The following is a 23904-nucleotide window of genomic DNA, read 5'->3' as shown; positions in this document are numbered from 1 at the left end:
TGCACAGACTTGCCAATCTCTTAACGCCTGTAAATGTCTAATGATGCACAATATTGGAATTTTAACATTATTATCATAGATAAGTAAATGACTGATATAACCTTTCTTTGAATAGTTCAGTCAAAGCAATGCACAACAATATGAACGGTTCTTAGGTCTGCTGATGATGGTGGTGTTAATCATATCTTTCTCTCACACATTTTCCACCTTAGGCCAATGAGTGGAACAAGAATGACGAGCGCCTGCTTGCGGCGGTGGAGCACGGCGAGGCGGAGAAGGTGGCTCCACTCCTCGCCAAGAAGGGTGCCAGCTCCGTAAAGCTGGACAGCGAGGGGAAATCAGCGTAAGCATTCTTATTGTTATTTACAAAAGGATAAAAGGAAGATGGCTGTGAATATATTTAGCAATCAATTAAATTAAAATGTTACCATAATTATAGAGTATGCAACAGCTTCTGTAGGATGTATGCGGTAGGTGCTAGGGGAAGCAGCTTCAGTCAAAAAGGAAAAATATTTAGATTCTACGACACTAACAAGGTTGCTAACTAAAACCAGAGTAGAACAAGATGTCCAAATGTCCAGTTTGCAGACTGTTAAGTAAGATAAAGTGCAGCTTTTAGATAACTACATGTACGTGCGTCTCAGCTCACACTTTAATAGCAACTTGTTTTAATAAGAAATAGGGTAATTGTGGTAAAATAAAAATGGGTGATTTAATTTAAAAGAAACCTTATCCAGCCCTGGTAATTTTTGTGTTTTCCTTTCAGTTCTAGGATTCTTGGACTTATGCAACCACTTTCACGCTCCACAGCAACATGTTAAAAATGAATGACCAATCTAAAAATATAGCTTTATTTTTAAGTCCCTGAAAGGTTGACATTTTCCAACATTCATTCAACCTCACTGACTATCAGTGTTGTGAAATCCACTTCATTTCTGCAGAGGGGGTGAAGCGCGTTGCCTCACCAGTTGAGATTGTTGATAACACAGAGGCTCAGTGTTAATATTTGACCTCCTTTCTTTTTTCTGAAACGCAACACCCACTGACCTCAATGTGTTTAGCAGCTCACGCAGAGCCAGCAACATCAAAACCCAGGAACAAATGCAAGGAGAAAGAAATGTGTAGATTCTATCATGCTGAGACCAACACGCAGCCGTTTTAATTTCATCAAGAGCTCACATCCCCAACCTTTTGTGAGTCAAAGGCAGAAACACGCACACAAATCCACACTCGCAGGCTTTGTAAATGATGATGAATGTGATGTTTTGGGATCTCAATGCTTCAATCTGTTCATGGCTCGCAAAGGAGGAGTCTACAGTATCTCTATGGGGATAACACCTGATTGAAAGGCATGTGGGCATAGTTGCCGTGTGTTAGTGTGTGAGTGTGGAACCCATGCACACACCAAGGGAATGCCGGGCATGTTTAGTGATTTTTTTCTCTGTGCATTCTGCTCGCTGACCTGGAAAAGGGGTTGTATTGATTTTCTCTGCACACATACGCACAAACAGACACTAATGTGTAAGAATAAAAAGTTGTGGTTTTACAAAGGGGAAGGTGCTCTATGAGTAAAGTCGTTGTACTTTGTATGATGACAATAAAGATATATTATATTCTGTTTTCCCATCATGACATTCTCAAAGTTAATCTAAATCTAGGAAATATGTAAAATAGCTCTCATGCAAACGTCTTTGTTGTTGTGATTTTATAAAGCCTGACTTTGTTGTGTGTGTGTGTGTGTGTGTGTGTGTGTGTGTGTGTGTGTGTGTGTGTGTGTGTGTGTGTGTGTGTGTGTGTGTGTGTGTGTGTGTGTGTGTGTGTGTGTGTGTGTGTGTGTGTGTGTGTGTGTGTGTGTGTGTGTGTGTGTGTGTGTGTGTGTGTGTGTGTGTGTGTGTGTGTGTGTGTGTGTGTGTGTGTGTGTGTGTGTGTGTGTGTGTGTGTGTGTGTGTGTGTGTGTGTGTGTGTGTGTGTGTGTGTGTGTGTGTGTGTGTGTGTGTGTGTGTGTGTGTGTGTGTGTGTGTGTGTGTGTGTGTGTGTGTACAGTCTTCATGTGGCGGCTGCACGTGGACACACAGACTGCCTCTCTGTCATCCTGGCCCATGGAGCTGACCTGTCAATCACTGATGCTGCAGGTATGTACTGCAGTTTATAAAGTAAAGATAAAACGTCTAGGGATGGTTAAGAATTTCAGCATGCTACCATTATTTTCATACTAATGTAATGTGAGTCCAAAAGTCCTACTTCCAAGATGTGTTTGTGTGGTCTTCTCCTACCTTTCATTTTATCAAATTTGGATTAATATATTTCAACTATGCCCTGTCTTTTATTTATGTTCAGGTTTAAATCCGTTGCATCTTGCTGCCAAAAGCAATCACATCGAGTGCTGCAAAAAGCTCATTCAGGTAAGGTGGATGGAATCAAGAATGCTCTTAAAAGTACCAATTACACAATAAAATGTACTTTTCATACTAACTGCCCTTAAAGCAATGTGACAATTTGGTTCAAGCCATGCTTTTTTACACTACAGTCCATCATAAGATACATAGTATTTTATTACATAAAATGACTGGACAGTATTTGTGCACTTTCAACTAAGTGAGAAATATGCAGCTGAGAATGTTTTCGGGCCACTCAGCAGGACTGTTCTCGGACACATTGCTTTGTGTCTCCAATAAGGAATGTGTGAACGCAGGAGCATGAGCTGTTGGAAACCTCCAGTACCCTCTGAAGAGTCACACTGTTGTGTTGAGATGTCTGACAGCAGACCGTTTCACTGGACCATTCCTTCAGTCTGCTGATTGTGTGTGTGCATCTGCGTAGATCAGCAGACCGCAACAGGACGAGACACACACACACACACACACACACACACACACACACACACTCACACTCACACTCACACTCACACTCACACTCACACTCACACTCACACTCACACTTTCACTTTCACTTTCACACACTCATACTGCTCTAATCTGCTGACCCAACTACCCCATGATAGTTTGGTACACATGTTAAAGCTCCAAACACCTTTCTGCCCCTGTGCCCCAAACGGCTGGTACGGCTGCAATCTAACAGCACAGGAAGTTGCAAACTGCTAGCTGTTTGTTTACAACTGACAATCAATAAAGTTGTTATTCCTAAAATGTCACACAGCTACATTTTTGAGGAAAGTTTTAAACCGTTATGATAAATGTAAAAAAAGAATCAAATGATCATACAGACAGAGCAGGTTGATGGAGAGTGGAGACTAAATCACAGCAGTTACTCGCATAACTAGAGTTTTACAAAGAAGATTTTGATTCTTAATAATGAATGAATCATTCGTTTGCATGTCTAATATGTTTCTGTTTCCCCTCCAGAGTAAGTGTCCTATCGATGCAGTGGACAGTTCAGGGAAGGCTGCTCTTCATCACGCTGGTAAGTGTCTCAGCGTCCTGAGAGTTAATAAACAAAACTGGTTTTATTGAAGATTAGACTGCTAAGACAAGAACGTGGGAAAATATCTTGTGAGATTAGGTTTGAGCTCTGATTCTATTTGGGTTAAATCCTCTACAATATTTTGAGAGTGATTAAGCGTAGTATCATCCCAGTTTGTTGTCAAAGGTTCCCACAGTGCTTAGCTGTTCATTCAATCCGAACTCTCTCTTACACACCTTATCATTTATTTCTTGAGCCTGATCATGTGCAACCCATCTTTTCTTTTATTTGGTCTTTTTGAAATCAGAGAAGAGGATGAAGCAGATGCATATCTAAATGAAATCCTAAGGCTAACTGCTATAGACCACACTGCTATCTGTGGACTTCTTTGTTCATCTTTTCATGGCTGACTTTCTGATTGTTTCTTTTAATCCTCAGCTGCCAGCGGGAACATCCAGACCGTCCAACTGCTGTGTGAACTCAAAACTCCCGTCAACCTAAAAGATGCAGTATGTATTTTTACTCCCTCTTTTTTCCCCAGACTTATTTTCCTGGCAGGATAGTAAGGGGGCCTGAAACGGGATAAAACCCACAGAAAACGGTTCATTCAGTGTGATTCATACCCCTCTCTAAATTGTTATTTCCAGAGAGGAATATGTTCAAGAGAGTTGAATGCTTTGGGTTTCTTTTTCTGGAAATTACCAGACAATTGGTCCCGTGTTGCAATTATCTTCTGTAAAATATCTTATTTAACTATTATTATTTACTATTATGTCCCTTGATTTGCTTTCTAAAGAGCAGAGGTAAAACGATATTTGTTTAAAGGTGGGGTAGGTAATTTTGGAGAAACCAGCTAGAATTTGAAAATACACAGCCGGAACAAATCTGCCACTTCCTTACAGAGGCCCTCCTCCAACACACACGAACGCGCACATGACCAATAAGGGCACGAGATAAGTTTGTGCACAGATGGAAGGCTGACAGGCAGGTAGGCCATCCAGTTACTTTTGCCGGGCCGGCTAAAATGATTGGTCGTACTTTTTACAGTACTACGGCTTCCACAGATGACATTTTTTATGGATTTTTGTCAAAGCACTTAATATATTCATTGCTATCGGGATGTTAAGAGCATTCCATGGAATATAACAAAAAGTGTATCTCGAGCCGGTTTCTCAAACTTACCTACCCCACCTTTAACTGTTTAAATCTACAATATGAACGATACTCTTTAACAGACATTTCCTCTCATTTGTCCTTATAGATGGAATAATATTTCACAGTGTGTGTGTGTGGGTGCCTGTGCATTTATGTGTGAATGTGTGTGAGGTAGGGGGTCAGGGTACTGTGGGAACTTTGCTCTCAAGCCACAGACATGTGGTCTCCATTGCAGTGATGCACCATGCCTGTGGTTTTAACCCGTGTGTGTGTGTGTGTGTGTGTGTGTGTGTGTGTGTGTGTGTGTGTGTGTGTGTGTGTGTGTGTGTGTGTGTGTGTGTGTGTGTGTGTGTGTGTGTGTGTGTGTGTGTGTGTGTGTGTGTGTGTGTGTGTGTGTGTGTGTGTGTGTGTGTGTGTGTGTGTGTGTGTGTGTGTGTGTGTGTGTGTGTGTGTGTGTGTGTGTGTGTGTGTGTGTGTGTGTGTGTGTGTGTGTGTGTGTGTGTGTGTGTGTGTGTGTGTGTGTGTGTGTGTGTGTGTGTGTGTGTGTGTGTGTGTGTGTGTGTGTGTGTGTGTGTGTGTGTGTGTGTGTGTGTGTGTGTGTGTGTGTGTGTGTGTGTGTGAGTGAGAGCAAGTGAGAGAACAGAAATAAGGAAGAAGCGAAGAGAATGTGTTTCCTATTTATTTCCCTTTTTATTATCATGCCACAGCTGGCCTGCTGGAGATAAACACACACACACACACACACACACACACACACACACACACACACACACACACACACACACACACACACACACACACACACACACACACACACACACACACACACACACACACACACACACACAGTGGTCTCTAGTAAAGGCCGACATGTTAAGATGTTCTGTGTATTTCTAATTAAAATGAATTGCCCCCTCGTTCTTGTTCAAGCCTTTGACAAGTTGTATGTTGTGGCTTTTGAAACTGGTTCATGCTACCACTGTAAACCACTGGCTGTGAGGATTTTAAACTAAATAATTGTGTTCCTGACATCCGATACAGTTGGAGCCAGCCTAACCACATATTCCTTCTGTGACATTTGCAATATATCTTGCCAATCAATCATAAAATTGTTAAGCAGGTTTTCGTAGCTTAACGACAATGCTGTCCGCTGTACACATAGACTAATAACCACAACGTGTGGAACATATGGCTGTTTGTGTTGTGAGCAGAACAGGCCAGCTTGTTAGCCTCAGGCAGACATCATGGCTGTAACTCATATCTATACTTGGTCTATATTTGACTTAAATAAACCCACAGCAAGATACAGTGTATAGAAAGAAACACGGGAACATCTGCCAGGTTTCTCAAATGTCAGACAAGGAATGTTTATAGAAAATCAAGTAAATGTAAACTTAAATTCTGCTCAGACAGTGGTAGTACAGTATATAGTGTAAACGCTTCCTTATGTTTTCAGTTGGAAAGAAATATATTTCTCAATTACTCTGAGAAAATCCAGCCTTGATACAATTCACAGACGTGTCCCGTTTATTCTTTGGCATCTATGCGTCCGGTATGAGTGGGTGAAGGAGTCTTGGAAGACTACAAATGTGACAATTTGGAATAAACATGATGGTACTTTATTCTCTAGACAAGTTAGTCATGTAGCTTGTTTATATACAGACTATAGCCCTGTCTATACTTTAACATTTTAGGCTGATACTGATATCAGTATTTGGTAAACATATATATGCGCCTATAGTAGTTTGGTTCAATGTATAATAATCTCGGCTAATACATATCAGTCTGAATGATTTATCTGTCTAGCTGAACTGCAGAGTGTTTAACAAGTATTGCTAGATAAACAAAATAAAGAAGTCTGGCAATAAAACTATCTGAACTGCTGATCAGGTATCATGTGAGCTAGTAGTACAAAGTGAAAGCGCGTATGTCATATAGCGTTCACAAAGGACAATGTAATAAAACATTTGAAATCTGTAGGATTGTTGATTTCTTTAGTTTGTATTAATGTTAGTGTTATTGGTGTGCATACTACTTTGCAGTGTGCTGTAGTCTCATTGTTAATCATAGGCGAATGAGTTCTACAAAATGAAAGTATGCACATTTATTGTAGTCATTATGGTAAAAAATTAAACAGGCATGATCAGGTTCTAGGCTGGTCCAGTGGACATCCACATACCAGGAAGTAGCCTAGTGAGTGATTCAGTTTCAGAAGGAGTTTTAGCAATGATTCCCCACATGGGATTGATGACCTTGTACGGCGAGGCAGGATACAGAAGGAAAAAGAACAATTCTGGCTGTAAATATTCCAGACTTTTTTTCTTTCTTTCTTATTTTTGTAGATAGTTTTACCTCTCCCGGCCTCCAAAGTGATTAAATTAAAAATAAATCCACTAATTTCATAAAATATGACTTGGGAAAAAAAGTTTCTAAAGTACGTCACATATACTTTATATATATATATTATATTAAGTAGCGATCACCACAGAACTTTTAATATATAATGATTTTTCTTCTCTTTGAAGTTTATCACTGGTCTATTTTTTCTCCGAACAAGTAACAGGTTGAAAGCCAATTTAGACTCTTTGTGTGTTTTTGTGGCAGTTTTGATAGTTATTGTCCCATTAGGAGTGGCGCTGCTGCATCTTAACAACCTGTTAGCTTTCGTTCAGTATACTACTATTCCATTACAAGACAATCCTTTGCGCCACAGTGAGATAGATCAGCTAGAATCAGAAGAGTCTGATTCCGATTTATCAATATAATCATGTGTGTATCTCCTCTTTTATGCTTACATTATATTGGAGTCTGTCCTCCACAAAAACAGCCAGTTTTCTATGATATATTTGTGATGTGTTTACTTAAACCAGCGATGGAGTGTATTCATTGATGTGTTATATCAGTCTATCCTATCATTTGTTATTTCTATTGAACAAGTATGATCAAAAGGGGGGAATGTAGTGGAAATTTTTATTATTATCATCCTTATTATTATCCTTATTATATCTTTCATATGTTTAAACCAAATGCTTCTTATTTCCTCTTGTTGTGCTTTTACCATTATTATTCTATTATATTCTCTTATGAGTTTCCCAGTCTCTGCAAGGCCACAGCTGTTTCAGCAGACTGGGAGACTCATACACAGTCAGACACATCACGAACTTCCCTGCTCTGAGAACCGTTATGCTATCTACTCAAGGCCACTGGGTGTCTCATAACAATCTCCCCGTGTGAACAGGGGAGTTATAATATTCCCACTCTTTCCTTATATAATCTCTGCTTTTTCATTGTCCTGCGCACTCTCGCGCAGACTATCTTATACTCTGTGCGACTTGTGACATTATTCAATCATTATATCGTGTATTTGAAGCTTCAAATAAATAACCAAAAGACAGCTTTTCTCGATTCACCATTTATTTGTTATGATCATTTGACTTGTACTCTCCAGCTGTGTTGGGCCCTAGATTTCCATAACAAATGGCGTCCCATTTAACAGGCCCATGTTTGTGCGTGCTGGCTTTGATTGGCAGGCCTCCTAAATGATGACACTTAGCTGGGATGGCTGCTGCTCCAATTCTTGACATCTTTGCCCTCATTTGGTAGTCTGGCTTTAAACTGACAAGATGACAGCACGTTTGAAACATAATACATAGTGTATACGAACATTTATACACCTGTGCTCTCACGTTCGTCCACACAGACACTAAGTCTATTACCCTGAAATGTCTGTATTTTAGATTCCTGAGAAGAAACACAGACTGAGCGGAGCAGACACAGGGCTGTTAAAGTATTTAGCAGAGCTCAGAGGAACCCACAACATAGTTTGGTTCTCTGTGGTGTGTGCAAGCAGCAGCCTTGTATTATAAAACACAGAGCCGTGCTGACACACTTTATGTTTTCTTGACATTCTTGTGCTTTTTTCCCCACAGTTGAACATGACTGGATTTGTTCCACTTTGGTTAACTTGCATGTAATTATAAATGACCAGTGTAAATGTCTACACAGTTTAATATAGAGTTCCTTACCTGTTGTTTAACGATTAGTGAAGATGAGGTTTTTCTGCACTAAACTTAGCCTTCTGGCAGCAGCTCCTTCCATGCTGTACACTGCCATCCAAAAGCCCGGCCAATCACATGAGTTAGATTTAGGTCATAGAGGTTTAAGGTTAGGTTAAATGTAATGCTTGGGGTTAGGATCTGTCAAAAAAATGTGGGATTACTTTTCATAAAATACTGCCTCAGTTGGTGAACCTGGGGCAATGCACTCCACTGAGTCAGCCTATTCATTTGGGAATGTAAATAATATATAATCCATAATTAAAATCTATGCCTCCTCAGAACACAGAAAACATTTGGCTTTTCTGTTTACCTGTCAGGAACATCCAGTCCTCTTTCACATGTCACTCCAGATAACTTATGAGGTGTTGGGTTTTTGATCCCTCCATTATATGATTGCAATCATAACTAATGTTTGTATCGTCTGTTTGCTCTAAAGGACGGGCTCACTCCTTTGCTGTTGTCAGCCAAACATGCGCATGCTGAGGTGTGCAGCACTTTGCTGGACTGCGGTGCTGAAGTCAACACTTTTGACAACAGCGGCAGGTACAAACACAGTCAAGAGAGATGACTTATTACAGACACTTGCAGATGTTGCATTGGGGATGAATATTTGTTATTTTCTGCGTTGCAGGACGGCCCTGATGCTGGCCACTCAGTCCGGCGCTCTCTCTGTGGTTGAAGTGTTGATCCAGAGAAGAGCAGATCTGACGGCTGCAGATTCACAAGGCCACGATGTCTTGCACTACGCCAAGCTGTCGGGCAACTCTGAGATCAAAACCCTCCTCACTGCCGCCCTGAACAGCCATCAGGGCCTAGGTAAATGTTATGCAAAGTCACACACACACACACACACACACACACACACACACACACACACACACACACACACACACACACACACACACACACACACACACACACACACACACACACACACACACACACACACACACACACACACACACACACACACTCTAAGTTATAACTGCATATAAGTATATTTGCTAATTGATTCATTTTACATGCAAAAATAGCTAAAATATGGAGATTTCCTGCTTTTTTCTGTTATCACATTAAAATAAATATGATTGAGTTTTTTTACATTTAGGAGACAAAACGTTTTATCAATTGATTTAGCAAATAGGCAACTAACAAACATATCACCCATGTGGTTGAGATTTGTATCACTCTGGTTTCAACGCTAAGTCAACACTGCCACCTGGAGTTATCCCACTAGTATTGTTTTTATTTTACTTCACATGTTTGGTGTTAGCTGTTTTCTTTGAATGCAATGTCAAATGTTTTAGAAATATTTAAAATATCTAAAGAGAAAGACATCATTATTTATTTTTTGCGTGTTTTCCCTTTTCTCCTTTGACAGATACAAAGTCTCCTAGGAGTCCTCAGGTAACACACCAGCATGGAATCAGAGTTACTAAAACACCTGAACCTATCAATTACATTAGTAGTGGATGAGTCCAAATATTTGTTTCCATCTGATTCATAGTGATGGAAATCTAAAGCCAAATTCCATTTAGTTTCTGTTGTGTAGATGCAACTTATTGATTGTAGTTTAGAAGCAGCTTTTCTTCGGTGTCAAACTTCTCAGCCTGACAACAGTATTTGAGTTGCTATTTTGGAAAACTAAACTCAAGTCTTACATCAGCTCTCATTGATGGACCCTCCTCTTACTAACCAGCACTGAACCCTTCCTTTCTCCTTCTCTCTGGTACCCCTCCTTCTCTTCTCTCTTCACTGGCTCCTCAGCATGATCAAGTAACTAAACTAAGTGATGAACGGATCACAACTCCCAAAAAAAGAAAAGCACCTCCACCTCCTATTAGCCCACTGCAGGTAACGCATGTCTCTTTGTATCTGCTTCATCATCATGGCACTCTTTATAAATGCATGTCTGCAGGTTGTTTATACAATGAATAGTCAGACCTGTATCTACCCGGTGTGTTTGATTATTAGTCAGTCCCTCATTAGTTTCAAGTTTTGCCAAATTATTTCACTCATGTTTTTCTTTATTTAATGTATGCACTAACAGGCCTTGTGTTCTCCAGAGTTTAGGATTGATAAACGTTCATGATACAAACATCAGATCATAACCATCCTATTTGAATTGTTTTGAAAAGAGTTCAACAATTGTTGGCCTTTTCTCAACAAAATTATAACAAATACAACATCTAAAAATAAGTCTTCCTCCTTCAGAGCTCTGGGCCCTCCTCTCCCTCTGTCCTAACTTCCAGTGGGACACCAGGATCCAACACAAGTGACACTCCCAAAAGATTCAACTACAAGGTAATGAAAAGCTTTAAAACATGACAACTTCAGAAAGGCAGGGAGGATTTTCTATTTTTAATACATTTAAATAAACATACAATTATTTAATTATACATTGTTATTATTTACTCTTAATAGGGAGAAGGGAACAAGCAGGAGAAATAATTATTTTAATTATCAAAAAGTCAACTTTAATGTCAATCAGTTTGTGTGTACAGACAGAGAGATCGAAATAACGTTTCCAACAATGCCAATATACATACAAATGTTTACAAATGTTTATATATATATATATATATATATATATATATATATGCAATCAACAGACACATTTACATTTTATATAGTAATTCCAAGAACTTAAGCAATTTAAAGTTATAAGTACAGTTTGGTATGATATATTATAACACTCTTAGACAAGATAATCAGAAAACCAAAATAAATATCAATATATGAAGTTAACCTTCCCTCAAATAAACAAATAGTGATTGGTTAATAAATGTCGTCCTTGATTAAAACTGCACTGTTTCCTTGTGATTTTTCAATAAAGGTTTGTGTAGTTTGAGATCAGGTGTGATGTTGCAAACATGCTAGTTTCTCAGGAATGACAAATCAAACCTTTCACATTCTTTGACTTCAACTCCAGAGGGAGACATTTTCCTACATAATTAACTAGTGATTTATGATACAGTAGCATCTCATGGACCAATTAGCGAAACTCTTGCCTTCACACCCTTTTCCCTCTGTTAATTTTTCCTCCTCCTCCTCTTCTCACCTTTACTTTTCTCTCCTCCCACTCCTCTTTACCTCCACTCCTCCTTGCTCTCATTTGAAAGGAGGATGAGGTCAGGGGTACGACGCTGAGAGCGGAGGTTGAGAAGCTCCATGAGGAGAGAACCATGTTGCTGGAGACCATCGAAGACCTGAAGCAGTCGGTGGAGCAGACGGGCCCCGACCCGGAGACAAAGGTGATTAATGACTGATCAACACTTTAGTGACTGTAGTATATCACAGGTGAGCCCATTGGAAAACAGATGTGATGACTTTTCAGCTTACGGAATGACGTCAGAGTTTTGGTGTGAGAAGCAGAGCATTTATCACGTAGAGTACAGCACATGCACCGAGTATAATTATTGGTGTACTTACATATTGTAATTTAATGTTTTACCAAAGCATACATATGTTTTCCTATTTGGATGAAGATAAAGATGGGTGCTTTGCACGGTGGTTTTGATTCATTTTGAGCTATTGTGTATAAATCACAAGTTTACTCACTCAAACTAAAAGCCGATGTAACTGTTAAAGAGGGTGCACGTTTCCAAGGCTCCCACAAAAACATTTTTTACTACTAAAAGTCTTTGTTAGAAATCTTATATCAACACTGCCTTTGTCAGTGTAATACAATACTTTGACAAAAGACAGCTGTGTACTGCTGAACCTTTTCACCTTGGGCATTCTTGAAGGAGGTCTACCTAAGCTTTATACGTGTCACAACTCGTTTTGTTTTTCAGAAGGCAGCTAGTGGTCCTTAACGTTGCTGTTCTGTCTGTGTGTGCCTCTGCATGTGAATGTGTTGACAGGTCGAGCAAGGTTTTACAGCATCTGTAGCGCTGGTTTCTACTCTGCAAGCGAAGATTGCTGCTCTCACCTTGGAGAAACAGCAACTTGCAAACAAACTCAAGGTACTACAGTATGCAACCCATTCATTAACACACGTGAGTTAACCGTAAACCGATGAATGAACATACTCAAATTCATAAGCTGAGCAACCGCTGCAGTCTTTATGTAAGAAGCATAAAACCTAAATTATAGCAACAAATCACACATTATTTTGAAAGTTCTGTTTTTATTCAGAAATAACACAATATATAATATTAGGTTTATAAATATGCAGGTCACCCTTGAAAAAGAGATCTTTTGATCTCACCTGGTTAAATAAAGGCTACAAACAAATAGGTTTAAATAGTCTGAGTTAGTCACACACTGGATGTCTTTTAAAGTAAGTGATGTCAGTACAGATTTACTCTAAACTTTGATTAATTACCAATTTATTATCGCAGACGCTAATAAAATATTGCTGCTTTTCTTGGTCCCCTCTGTAATTGCTTTGGATAAAAGCGTCTAACATGTAATGTAATGACAATTTGAAAAGTTCGCCGGCAAGTACTTGCCCAAGTTCTCTGTGCTTTGTTAGTGGGTTTCTAATTTGTTCAATTCCTCACCTCACAGAAACATCCATCCCTCCAGGGAAGCGAGGACACCAGTCGTCCAAACAGCATGACCTCCAACTCCTCCTTCCACTCCACCCAGGATGATTTTGAGTCACTGCCACATGTGGAAAGGGAAGAAGCGGAGAATGGAGGAGGGAGCAAAGAAGAGATCCAGCTGTTGAGGCTGGCGCTAGAAAGCGTTCAAGTAACACTGCAAGAAACTAGGAAGGAAAACCGCTTGCTTCATACCCAGCTGAAACCTGAGCGAGAAGGAGAGGAGGATGAAACCCGCAGGGAGAAAGGAAGAGAGGAAGAGTTGATGGAGAGTCTGGCGGAGCTTCAGGCGAAGCTGACAGACACTCAGGAGAGATACCACCAGGCTGTGGAGGAGGTGGAGGAGCTGAGGGAGCACATGGGAGGTGAGACGGATCAACAGGAGGTCCAGAGATGCACATCGTCCACACTAGAACAGGAAGTAAAGCAGCTGAGGGCCCTGCTCGTCCAATCAGGATCTGAGCTGGAATTGGCAGCTCAACGAAGCAGACAGCTGGAGGAGGCGCTGAGGAGTGTGAAGGAGGGGGGGGAGAGGACTGTACGGATTGAGGAGCTGCACAAGGAGGCACAAGAGGAGATAAGGATCCTTCAGGTGAATATGGGCCTCGTTTCCTCTGTGAACATTAGTATGACTGAAAGGGGAATCCCAGCAATTTCACACATCAAAGTCAGGTTACAGGTCTCGGGATGTTCCACTGCAAAGAAGTAGCATCCAGTGGCTGCTCAATCTGTTGAGTTGAGTTGGCACTTAGCCGGTTGTAGCTGAAAATGACCAATTTTAAAATGAATCAAATCTGGAGGTGAGACATTAGAAAGAAACAAGCTTACCAGAGATCAAGAGCTGGCTGAGGCTACATAAGGCCTACCATTACACAGCTGACTCTGATTAAACTCTCAGTGGTTGAGTTGCAATCTGGGTAATGTAGGCGCCAGGTTTTTGCAGGAAGAATATGTGCAAAATGACATTTGTTGTGTTTCTGCTGCATTGAAATCTAAACTAAATGTGTGAAATGGCTTCAACTTTGACTTCTATCCCACTTATGTTACGTCCGTTACTTCTTGGATTAATTGACAGCTTTTCCTCTTGAATTGACCCCGTCTCCTTTGTGGCTGTAGGAGGCTCTGAGGGGCACAGTGCCAGTTGAAGCTGCAGCTAAAGACTTTGAAGAGATGAAGGCTGAGCTGAGCGAGGTGAATGCTGGGTTGCAGCGCCGCCTGCTGGAGCTCTCACACTCCTACAGCGACACCAAGAGCCAGCTGGGTGCTGCTCAGAAACAGCTGTCTGAGGGCAGCGCCCCCTCATCCCCCTCCTCAGAACAGCAGCAGGTCACAGTGCTGATCAGCAAGGTGGAGGAGCTACAGACGCTGCTAGCTGAGACGGAGAAGAAGCACTTATCTGCGGGAGAAGAGATTTCTCTGCTGAGGCAGGAGGCCGAGGCTCAGGCTCAGAGCTCTGTGGACCTCGCTGACCACACACAGGTGATGTCATCTCTGGGAAACGCCATCAAAGAGTTGGAAAGCCAGTCAGAGGCCCTGAAGGAGCAGCTGCAACAGAAAATCCTGCAGGTGGAGGATCTTCAGAAAAGGTGAGGAAAAGTAGGATGTCACAGGTAAGTGACAGATGTGTCTTATCCTGCTGTTAGTAGTGACTTCAGCTGGATGCTGAGGTAGAGTTGGGGCTCATGAAATTACAAATGCAGTGCAGGAATGTAAAATATGTACATTTACCTAGATGCTTTTCTAAAAAAATGTTTTAGACTTTTACTAGAGTGTTTACATTTCATGTTTCTCATATTGAAGTGATAAGCTGATAACGTTGAGCCTGCAAGAAGTCTAACGGTCACTGGCCAAACTAATTAGACAGCTTTAAAGTGTTCTTGTAGTGGAAGTTCTCACAACATGGTTCTTGTGCGTCTTTCAATAAAAAGGCTGTCTGCAGCCAAAGATGGCACCCAAGAGGATTCAGCCTCCCGCATGGAGCAGGAGAGCAGGCGAGAGCAGCTGGAGGGCGAGGTGAAGCGCCTGACGCAGCTCCTCCAGGGGGCCCTCAGGAAGCAGGACGAGATGGCTCTGGAGGCGGCTGATGCATGGCAGATGGTGAGAAGAAAGACATCAGATACAAAACAACTTTTGATTTTGACTGTTTATTGTCTTCATACTATGTATGTCTTAAGACTGACCTAACTCAATGTATCCATCAGGCCCGGGACAACCGAGCAGAGCTGGAGGCCCTGCAGGAGCTGCTGATGTCCAGGGAGAAGGAGAACCAGGTGCTGACCAGCAGGCTGGCTGAGGCCCAGGATGCAGTGTGTCAGCTCAAACAGCTGGTGGAGAACCACGTGGCCTCAGAGAGAGAGAAGAACAAGAGGGTGAGGAATAATCCTGTAGAAAATGTGGGAATACCTCATCTCCTCGAGCAGTACTCTGTCTGACCAACACTTCTTTAGAAATGTGATTCTGCAACTGGTCGTGTTTTATGGCACGAGTCCACTTTAGCTTGAGACTGTCTAATCAGGGCTTTGTTGTGTTTTAAAACATTTTTATTTGTTTTAACAATATCTCTTTAAAAATATGTAATAGCCAGCAATCTTCTATAAAATAATGTCTCATTATTTCTCAAGACTCGTACAAAAATATTCCCTCTCTGGCCTCAACTCACATGTAAGGGATAATGTGCAGCGAGGCGGTCATTACAGTATGGGTATAATAACCCGACAGGCAGATCAGCACGAAGGGTGTTCTTTTCCCCATAATGACCGCCTCGCTGCACATTATCCCGCTTATTACATGGCCACATTCTCAACAAAGTAACGATATGACTCAATATTAATGGAAATGCTTTTATAGATTTAGAAAATGTTTTTATTGATTTAAAAAATAGTAGGCTATTATTGATTTTAAAATGACATGCATCTGCTAATAAAAATAGTCCGTTGTTACCGTTTGAACTACGTAGCAACGGCAGGAGCTGCTTCGATAGCGTTTTTGCAGACCTTTTTGATTACAGATTTGAAGACATCGCTGCTTGCTTTAAAAGTAGCACAATTCATTATGTCAAACCTTGGAAAGTATCTAGATATCCCTGCCCTAATGCCAAAGTAACTGCACACTGAAGATGTTTTGCCGTTTGATGTCTATGTCTGGACCGCTGTGTAAAAAGGAGGGTTTCTTCCCCGTTACTTCTCCGCTGTTTTCTTGTCCCAGGACTTGTTTGTGCAGATGTGAGCGTCCTTAACAACGGTCAATAAGTCCTTGACAGCGGTCTGTCTGTTCTGGATTAACAACGTGTCACATGTTCAGAATCGAGTATTCAACTAAGCCATGTAATAAGGAGGCATAAGTAATGAATTGAGACTGTTTTATAAAGATTCCAGAAAAACTAACCTGTCATTTCCCCCCTCTCAGATAGATGACCTGTCCCGGGAGGTGGGGAAGCTGAAGGACGCTCTGAACAGCCTATCACAGCTCTCCTACAGCGCCGGCTCTCTGGCCAAGAGGCAGCAGCAACAGCAGCAGATCAACCAGGAGCTGGAGACCATGCAGCAGCAAATCAAACAGCTACAGTACCAGCTGACTGTAAGATATGATCTCCACTTTTTCTTAGTTTCAAACCTCCTATTCTATTGACAATACTTAAATGTGAAAGTGAAAACATGTGTATTTACCTCATTTTATCTTTGTAGGAGTCAAAGAAGCAGCACCAGGAGATAGTGTCCGTCTACAGGATGCACCTCCTCTATGCTGTCCAGGTAAATCCATCTATTAGTTTGCTTAAAGCTACGTTTTCATCTCAATGTGCTAAACATTTTTTATATATAAATAATACTAAATATAATACTCAGGATACAACATTGTCCCACCCACTTGAACCTGTGATCTGCTAGTGAGCTTGCTTGACCAATCAGCACCAAGCAAACCACTACTGGAATCTAATGTCTCAAATAGTAGGCTTTAAAATACATATTATTAGTACATTTGTATGAATGAACATGCAAAACAACTTTGCAGTATTCAACAGTCAGTAATAGCCTTAGATATCATTTTGTAATTGGGTAACTGTAATCTATGTCTTCAGGGTCAGATGGACGAGGATGTCCAGAAAGCCTTGAAACAGATCCTGATGATGTGCAAGATGCCAAGCCCAGCCAAGGAGACCTGCTAAGACCCCCCCCCCCCCCATATGGTCTGGTTTCCCACAAGCATGAACTGCTGCTGTTAGCACATTTCCTCCCGTCAGAATTCACACGGTGCTTCGGCCAACACATGGTGCCTCTGAATAAACCTAGAGTATTAGTTAATGAGGAGTAGGTTTACAGTCGTGTTCATTGCCTTTGCTAATGTCAGTCGGACAGATAGAGACCTTATGATGGGAGACGTTTTTGGGAAAGCCCTGCCCTGCCCAGCACAGATACTTTGCATCATGGTGGTTCCCGACACATTTAAAGTCTTAGTATGTGCAGTAACATTAAATCACATTCAGCCGTGTGTGTGTATTTTGACAGGAACATACATGTCATTTTCTGTTACAATGTGCGCTTAGAGAAAAAGAAACAGTTGGCGCTGCTGTTGCTAGTATCTATTTTATGATACAACAGTGTTAGTATTATTTTACTTGTCCAAAGGTGTCATGGTTGTCAACATTTTCCTGATACAAACTAAATTATTTGTGCCCTCTTAACAATGCATGTGACTTTGCTTAACACCAGCTCAGAAATGAATTGATATTTGGTCGCACTTGTATGAAGAAAAGCATGATACTGTTTGTATGGCTCTCTTCCTATTGGCACAACAAATATATAAAAAGTGTATTTTACTGCATTTTATTACCATGCCATATTTTCTAAGATACTGTACTTTACTGAAGAGGTTTGATAGCTGTATTTTTGATGGCCTTGTTCTGGATTAGTTTATATTCCTGTTATTATTCATAGAGTTTACTGAAGTTAAAAACGGCAACACCCAACAGTAAGAGATCCATATGTGTGTCCGTTTCACAAAGAGGATAGTTAGTTGGTAAAATGTTAAGTACTTACAATTTCTCTCGTCTTTTTTTAATCTTTCACGTTGGTCTTTTGTTTAGAAAATCCTTACTTGAAAAACATGCTAAATGAGTTTGATAAAAGAAAGTGTTCTGCTGTCACATGCCTGTAATCAGTCTCTTCCTGAGGAGTACTGTTAGTCAGTCACACATGCCAATTTCACCAGCTGTACTTCCTTCATTAATTTATTTACATGTACCAAGAATGTCAAGGTTCTGTCTTTGTGATACTCCCATCTCATTCAGTGTTTCATTGTAGGTACAGATTTACACTGTACAGAATATATAACTGATAACACCACACTCCTTTGCCTTAGTACTGTACTTAGAGCCATCTGCACTTAGGGATCATCTCTCTTGAGATTATTAAGAACAAACCCAACGCTGGTTACGGCTGACTGAAGCTTTCTCCCACTTGTGTTTTACATGATTTACAGCTGACTGAGATTTGTTAGACCCTGAGGAGAGCTTTATGTCAAGGTTTTTAAAATATCATAAACCACCTTTCTCTAGGCCTTGGCTGAAATGTGTTGTGAGAAGAAAGGGGAAAGAAATTACTCTTCTGTTGGTTGTTTCATCACTAACGGTTTTGAAGAGATATGAAATAAATGCTTGTTTGCCAACTGCTTTGTTGCCCACATAAACATTTTCAAGATACTGTTCTATCCTTTGTCTGTTTTTATTTGTTTGGCGTAAAAATGTGATTATTGAAGTAAGTAAAGTAATACAGTAACATCTTATTTTGTGAAGCTTTGAGACAAAGATAGCCAATTTAATCTCAGAAAAACCAGGCAACAGTTACTTTTTTTGTGATTTGACACTTAAATGTGCACAGATCCATGCTACACTCGAGGACTGCAGGAACCAGTTCTTAACTGTGAAACAGAGGATTCAGAGTGTTAGGACAGATGGTGTTAATGAACGTTTGCCAATAAAGACAGAGGCTGTTCCTCTGTCAGCGAAATGTAAAGCCAGAAATTAAAGACTCAAATCAGATTTAGTGTTAGGTGAAGCAGAAGAGCGGTACAAACTAAAGAGGGATATGACCACTAGGTGGCAGCATTTACCAAAACTCGTCGAAAATATGTTGAGAAAAAGTCCGAGTATAGTACGTTGAAGTATCATGAGAAAGTTCATAAAAATATCATACATAGTGTTTTTCATCCAATTGCCTCAAGACCTTATGTTATCCTCCACACTAGGCCTCTGAACATATACAATTGATGATCACCACTTGCATTGCTTTTTTAGTGATGTATTCAACAGTGAAACACCCATGATGTTTTTTCAATTGACCGCCATAGAAAATGAATGGGTATGAGTGTATTAGGTTCATCCTGCAGATCACACACACACACACACACACACACACACACACACACACACACACACACACACACACACACACACCACACACACACACACACACACACACACACACACACACACACACACACACACACACACACACACACACACACACACACACACACACACACACACACACACACACACACCCCTTGTGCTTATGTCCCCCCACACCTTCCAGACAAAACAATTTACTCTTAAATTACGGGAACCTCTCACTTTCTCACAATAGTTTTATCCCAGCAGCTATTGCACAAATTAACACATCATAGGAGGGTCACACAGATGCCTATTTTTAGTCATGTATTTGTGAATTTTGAATGTCCATGTTTGTACTAGTGTTTTCCTTCTTAAAATGTTTTTAAAACATTTTGACATTCGACGGAGCAGGGTATACTTGTACTAGTCCTTTTATTAGAGATGTTTGTGTTTGTTCTTAGTGTCAGGATGGAACCCTTTTCAGAATCTACGGGTACAAATAAACACACACACACACACACACACACACAAAAAACAGCAAATATATACATACTATAGAATTTCGAAAATGTCATTAATATCTAGTATAGTATGTCGAGAAAAGTCATAGAATAGTATGTTGAAAATTTGAGAAAAAAGTAATAGAATAGTATGTTGAACATTTGAGAAAAGTCAGTGTATGTCGGAAATATAATAAAAATTCTAATTATAGTTTGTCGACAAATCTATGAAAAAGTCATAGTATGGAATGTCAACATATAAAAAAACTCTGAATATAATGTGTTGAAAACTTGAAAAAATTATTCGGATAGTATGTTGAAACTATTTTTAAAGATCAAAATATAATAAGCCGAAAATGTTAAGAAAAAATAAATGTTATAGTTTGTAGAAATAACATTTCGAAAAATTCAAAATACAGTATGTCTACATTTTCATTAAAAAAGTCTTAGTGCAGTCTGTCGGTAACTTCATCAAAGATTCTAATTGTTGCATGTCGAAAGATTCATGAAAAAGCTCATTCCTTAAAACAGAAGCCTCAGATTGGGGAGGTTGGGAGGGGTTAAGGCGAGATAGGAAGGGTTTATTTCAAGCTTGTTGTGCAAATAAGTTATTAGGGCTTTTTTTATCAACTAAGACTTGTTCGAAAATATGAAAAAGAAAATACATAGGGTATGTTGAAAATTCCATGAAAATGTTGTAATATAGTATGTTAAACATGTAATTAAAACATTCGTTGTACTGTATATCAAAAATGTCAGCAATAATATCAAAGTGCAGTATTCTGAAATGTTCAAAAAAGTCATATTAATATTTCGAAAACCCCCCAGTGGATTTTGCGGCTGTGTTGTTTACCTGCTTTGTAGTTGTCTGCTTTATGCTGGGTTGATACCTCATTTTGAACACACGTGTTAATGATAATTGTTATGACTGAATTGTTTAGAGAACAAAGATGGTCTATTCTCTTTATCTAGCCTCTCAATGTCAATCTCCACGTGCACCAGATTGGTGCATTTAACTTTGAAATGTAGATTTGCTTGTTGAATTTTTCTGAAATGTATGGCACTTGAAAAGGGGTGTATATTTTAATATTGTAATATCATAAGGTGCTAATGCACCCCTCCCCCACTGTCGATACATAGCCCACCCGCATGAAAGAGCCAGTTTAATCCAGGGTTAGGCCCACCTTCCTCGATGTCAACTCTCAGTCTCCTCCTTCAATGTCCACTCGGCTTTGTTTTCAGAAGTCCTGCCAGCCGACTGGGTCATTTATCGGAGTTCTGTTTCCTGCCCTGTGTTCCAGCCGCTGGGCACACACACACACACACACACACACACACACACACACACACACACACACACACACACACACACACACACACACACACACACACACACACACACACACACACACACACACACACACACACACACACACACACACACACACACACACACACACACACACACACACACACACACACACACACACACACACACACACACACACACACACACACACACACACACACACACACACACACACACACACACACACACACACACACACACACACACACACACACACACACACACACACACACACACACACACACACACACACACACACACACACACACACACACACACACACACACACACACACACACCTACCTCTGCCTTTACACAACAACTTCCTGTCAATTTAGCTTTCCCACATGTTGGGCCCTCAGGATCTGGTGTGTGATCCTAATCCAGTTGAGGCTTTATCTGTAGTGAGTAGCAGGATGAACTCCCACGGAAATATTCAATTCGGCGTTATTTGACGAGGATCTGGAAATATGGATCTGTTATATAATAGTTTCTGTTGCTTATTAAAGGAAGACATTGAAATGTCAGTTTGAAGTTAAGTGTCCAATCTATTCTCATGGTAGCTATTCTGTCACTGACACACCTCCCACAAAAAGGACAAAGACAGACAGCTTATGATAAATGAATACAAAAAGTAAGTGACTTGATTCAGGTATTAGGATGATTCTGGGTAGAGATAAATTAGTAAGAAGAGTGAAAGGTTTAAACAATGTTAACAAGTCGTGACAGAAGGTAAAAGCCCAGGAGAGGAAGAAGGAGCCATTCGGGGGGGAAATGAGAAGAGGTTGTGGCCAAGAGGAAAATCACAGAGAAGGAGTGAGACACGTGTATATTCTGAATCACAAGAGGGGTGATTAATCTGCCTCTAAGAGACTCCTGTGAACCCATCAAATCTGTCAGGAGCATGAGAGGTACAGGCTTAAGTGGAGGAAGAGGATGTTGATGATGAAGAGGTTACTTTTCTAGTTTCATGAAAACCATGACTCACTACTGATTTAGCACGGCAGCAATAAAGTAGAGCACTTTAAGCTGCCAAGTCACCACTTTGGGAACGTTTTCTACATTTTATGTCCGTGTTTTCGCTAACTATTTGTTTATACTGTATATTTCATATTAATCAAGGTTTGTGGGCTTAGTAAATATTTCTGAATGGCTTCTCTCTAATCTGCGTCATCGGCCGTATGCTTGGTCTCAGTGAGCAGGCCTGCGTTATCTGCTCAACTATCTGCCAGTATGTGTTGTTTGTGCTTTTACTTAATAAAGTGTTATTTCCCATTTTATAATACATCTGGACTGGGAATTTATTATATATCTGACACATTTGCAGAAAATGGTTATCAACATGCACTGTGAATGTGTGTGTTAAAGGTTGTGAGACCCAGCTAAAGGTCTGAAGTTCCCGTGCCTGGTGACATGTTCAACGTGTCTGTGCTGCAGCTGAACTCTGCCTCTGATCAAACTGTGGTTACTTGTACCCACAATCACAATGTAATATAAAAAACACTGTTAAAGTGCATCAATCTGCTGTGGTTGCATTTTCCTTCACCATGGGGATTATACAGTTTGTCATCTGGGCATAAAGATCATGTCATGCATGTCTGTGATATTAATGACATGTTCCTGTGGTGGGACATAACACAAGAATGTCAAGTATAAAGACTGCTGCAAGCATATCAAAAAAGAGACTTTATCAAACAATGGGAATATACCGTAACTCAGGGGTGTCCATATTCTTTTTACTGAGGGCCACATACGAAGGGCTTGGCCCCTCACTATAGGTATATTGCCTCATAAATAAAGTTAGCAAAATCAATCAATCGAGATAAATTCTTCTGGATAATTGAATATTCTTTTAAAAAAAAAAACAGCCTATCACAGCTGTCCATTGGGTTTCATTATTTTGTTCTTTAAAACAGAAGCCTCAGATTGGGGAGGGGGGTTGGGGGTTAAGGCAAAAATAGGAAGGGTTTATTTCAAGCTTTTTGTGCAAATAAGTTATTAGGGCTTTATTTTTATCAGCTAAGATTTGTTAGAAAATATTTTCAACTTTAATTGGCTGAATTTATTTGAAGATTGGGCTTATTAACACATGGATACTATGTCATATTTTTGTATATATTTAAGAAGTACATTATAAGACACGCACAAGTTTCAGGTGTGGGCCATTGTACTTTTAGAATTAGCAGCGGGCCAATTAAAAAAGGGACAACGTAGTTCGGACACCCCTTCCGTAACTGAATATCTGAAGTCTGCCTTCATGGGGCAGTGTTGAACTATCTACATACTAATATGCACTACCCATAGTCCCATTGTCTATATACGCTATGTGAGTCTGCATCTACAAATGATTATTTATTTGTTCACTATCTGTTACTACAGTTATATTGTGACATGTAGCTGTGCCTAAGTGGCTCTTTTGGCATCCAGGCTCATATAAACAGTGTAGAGGGGGGGGGGGGGGTAGTAT

General features: G+C 40.3%; 1 protein-coding gene across 2 annotated transcripts in view; it reads left to right on the top strand.

Annotated features, from left to right (window-relative positions):
• rai14 (retinoic acid induced 14) overlaps positions 1 to 18878 on the top strand; it is a 37106-nt gene extending 18228 nt beyond the window's left edge. Inside the window, exons 3-21 of one of the 2 annotated variants that reach the window (XM_034095624.2) lie at positions 213 to 343; positions 2044 to 2132; positions 2338 to 2402; positions 3363 to 3420; positions 3859 to 3929; positions 9070 to 9176; positions 9265 to 9449; positions 10015 to 10040; positions 10401 to 10487; positions 10848 to 10937; positions 11756 to 11887; positions 12500 to 12601; positions 13149 to 13775; positions 14300 to 14769; positions 15112 to 15280; positions 15385 to 15552; positions 16589 to 16759; positions 16867 to 16932; positions 17259 to 18878. In XM_034095624.2, the coding sequence (XP_033951515.1) occupies positions 213 to 343; positions 2044 to 2132; positions 2338 to 2402; positions 3363 to 3420; positions 3859 to 3929; positions 9070 to 9176; positions 9265 to 9449; positions 10015 to 10040; positions 10401 to 10487; positions 10848 to 10937; positions 11756 to 11887; positions 12500 to 12601; positions 13149 to 13775; positions 14300 to 14769; positions 15112 to 15280; positions 15385 to 15552; positions 16589 to 16759; positions 16867 to 16932; positions 17259 to 17345 (2901 nt within the window). In that variant the 3' untranslated portion in view covers positions 17346 to 18878. The remainder of the gene's footprint in view (positions 1 to 212; positions 344 to 2043; positions 2133 to 2337; positions 2403 to 3362; positions 3421 to 3858; positions 3930 to 9069; positions 9177 to 9264; positions 9450 to 10014; positions 10041 to 10400; positions 10488 to 10847; positions 10938 to 11755; positions 11888 to 12499; positions 12602 to 13148; positions 13776 to 14299; positions 14770 to 15111; positions 15281 to 15384; positions 15553 to 16588; positions 16760 to 16866; positions 16933 to 17258) is intronic. The other variant, XM_034095625.2, reaches the window with a different exon arrangement.
• The last annotated feature ends 5026 nt before the right edge of the window (positions 18879 to 23904 follow it).

The sequence above is a fragment of the Pseudochaenichthys georgianus genome, chromosome 12, assembly GCF_902827115.2.
Source record: "Pseudochaenichthys georgianus chromosome 12, fPseGeo1.2, whole genome shotgun sequence".
NCBI classification, from domain to species: domain Eukaryota; kingdom Metazoa; phylum Chordata; class Actinopteri; order Perciformes; family Channichthyidae; genus Pseudochaenichthys; species Pseudochaenichthys georgianus.
Note: the sequence above shows the minus strand (reverse complement) of the source record. Positions and strands in the feature narration are given on the sequence as shown.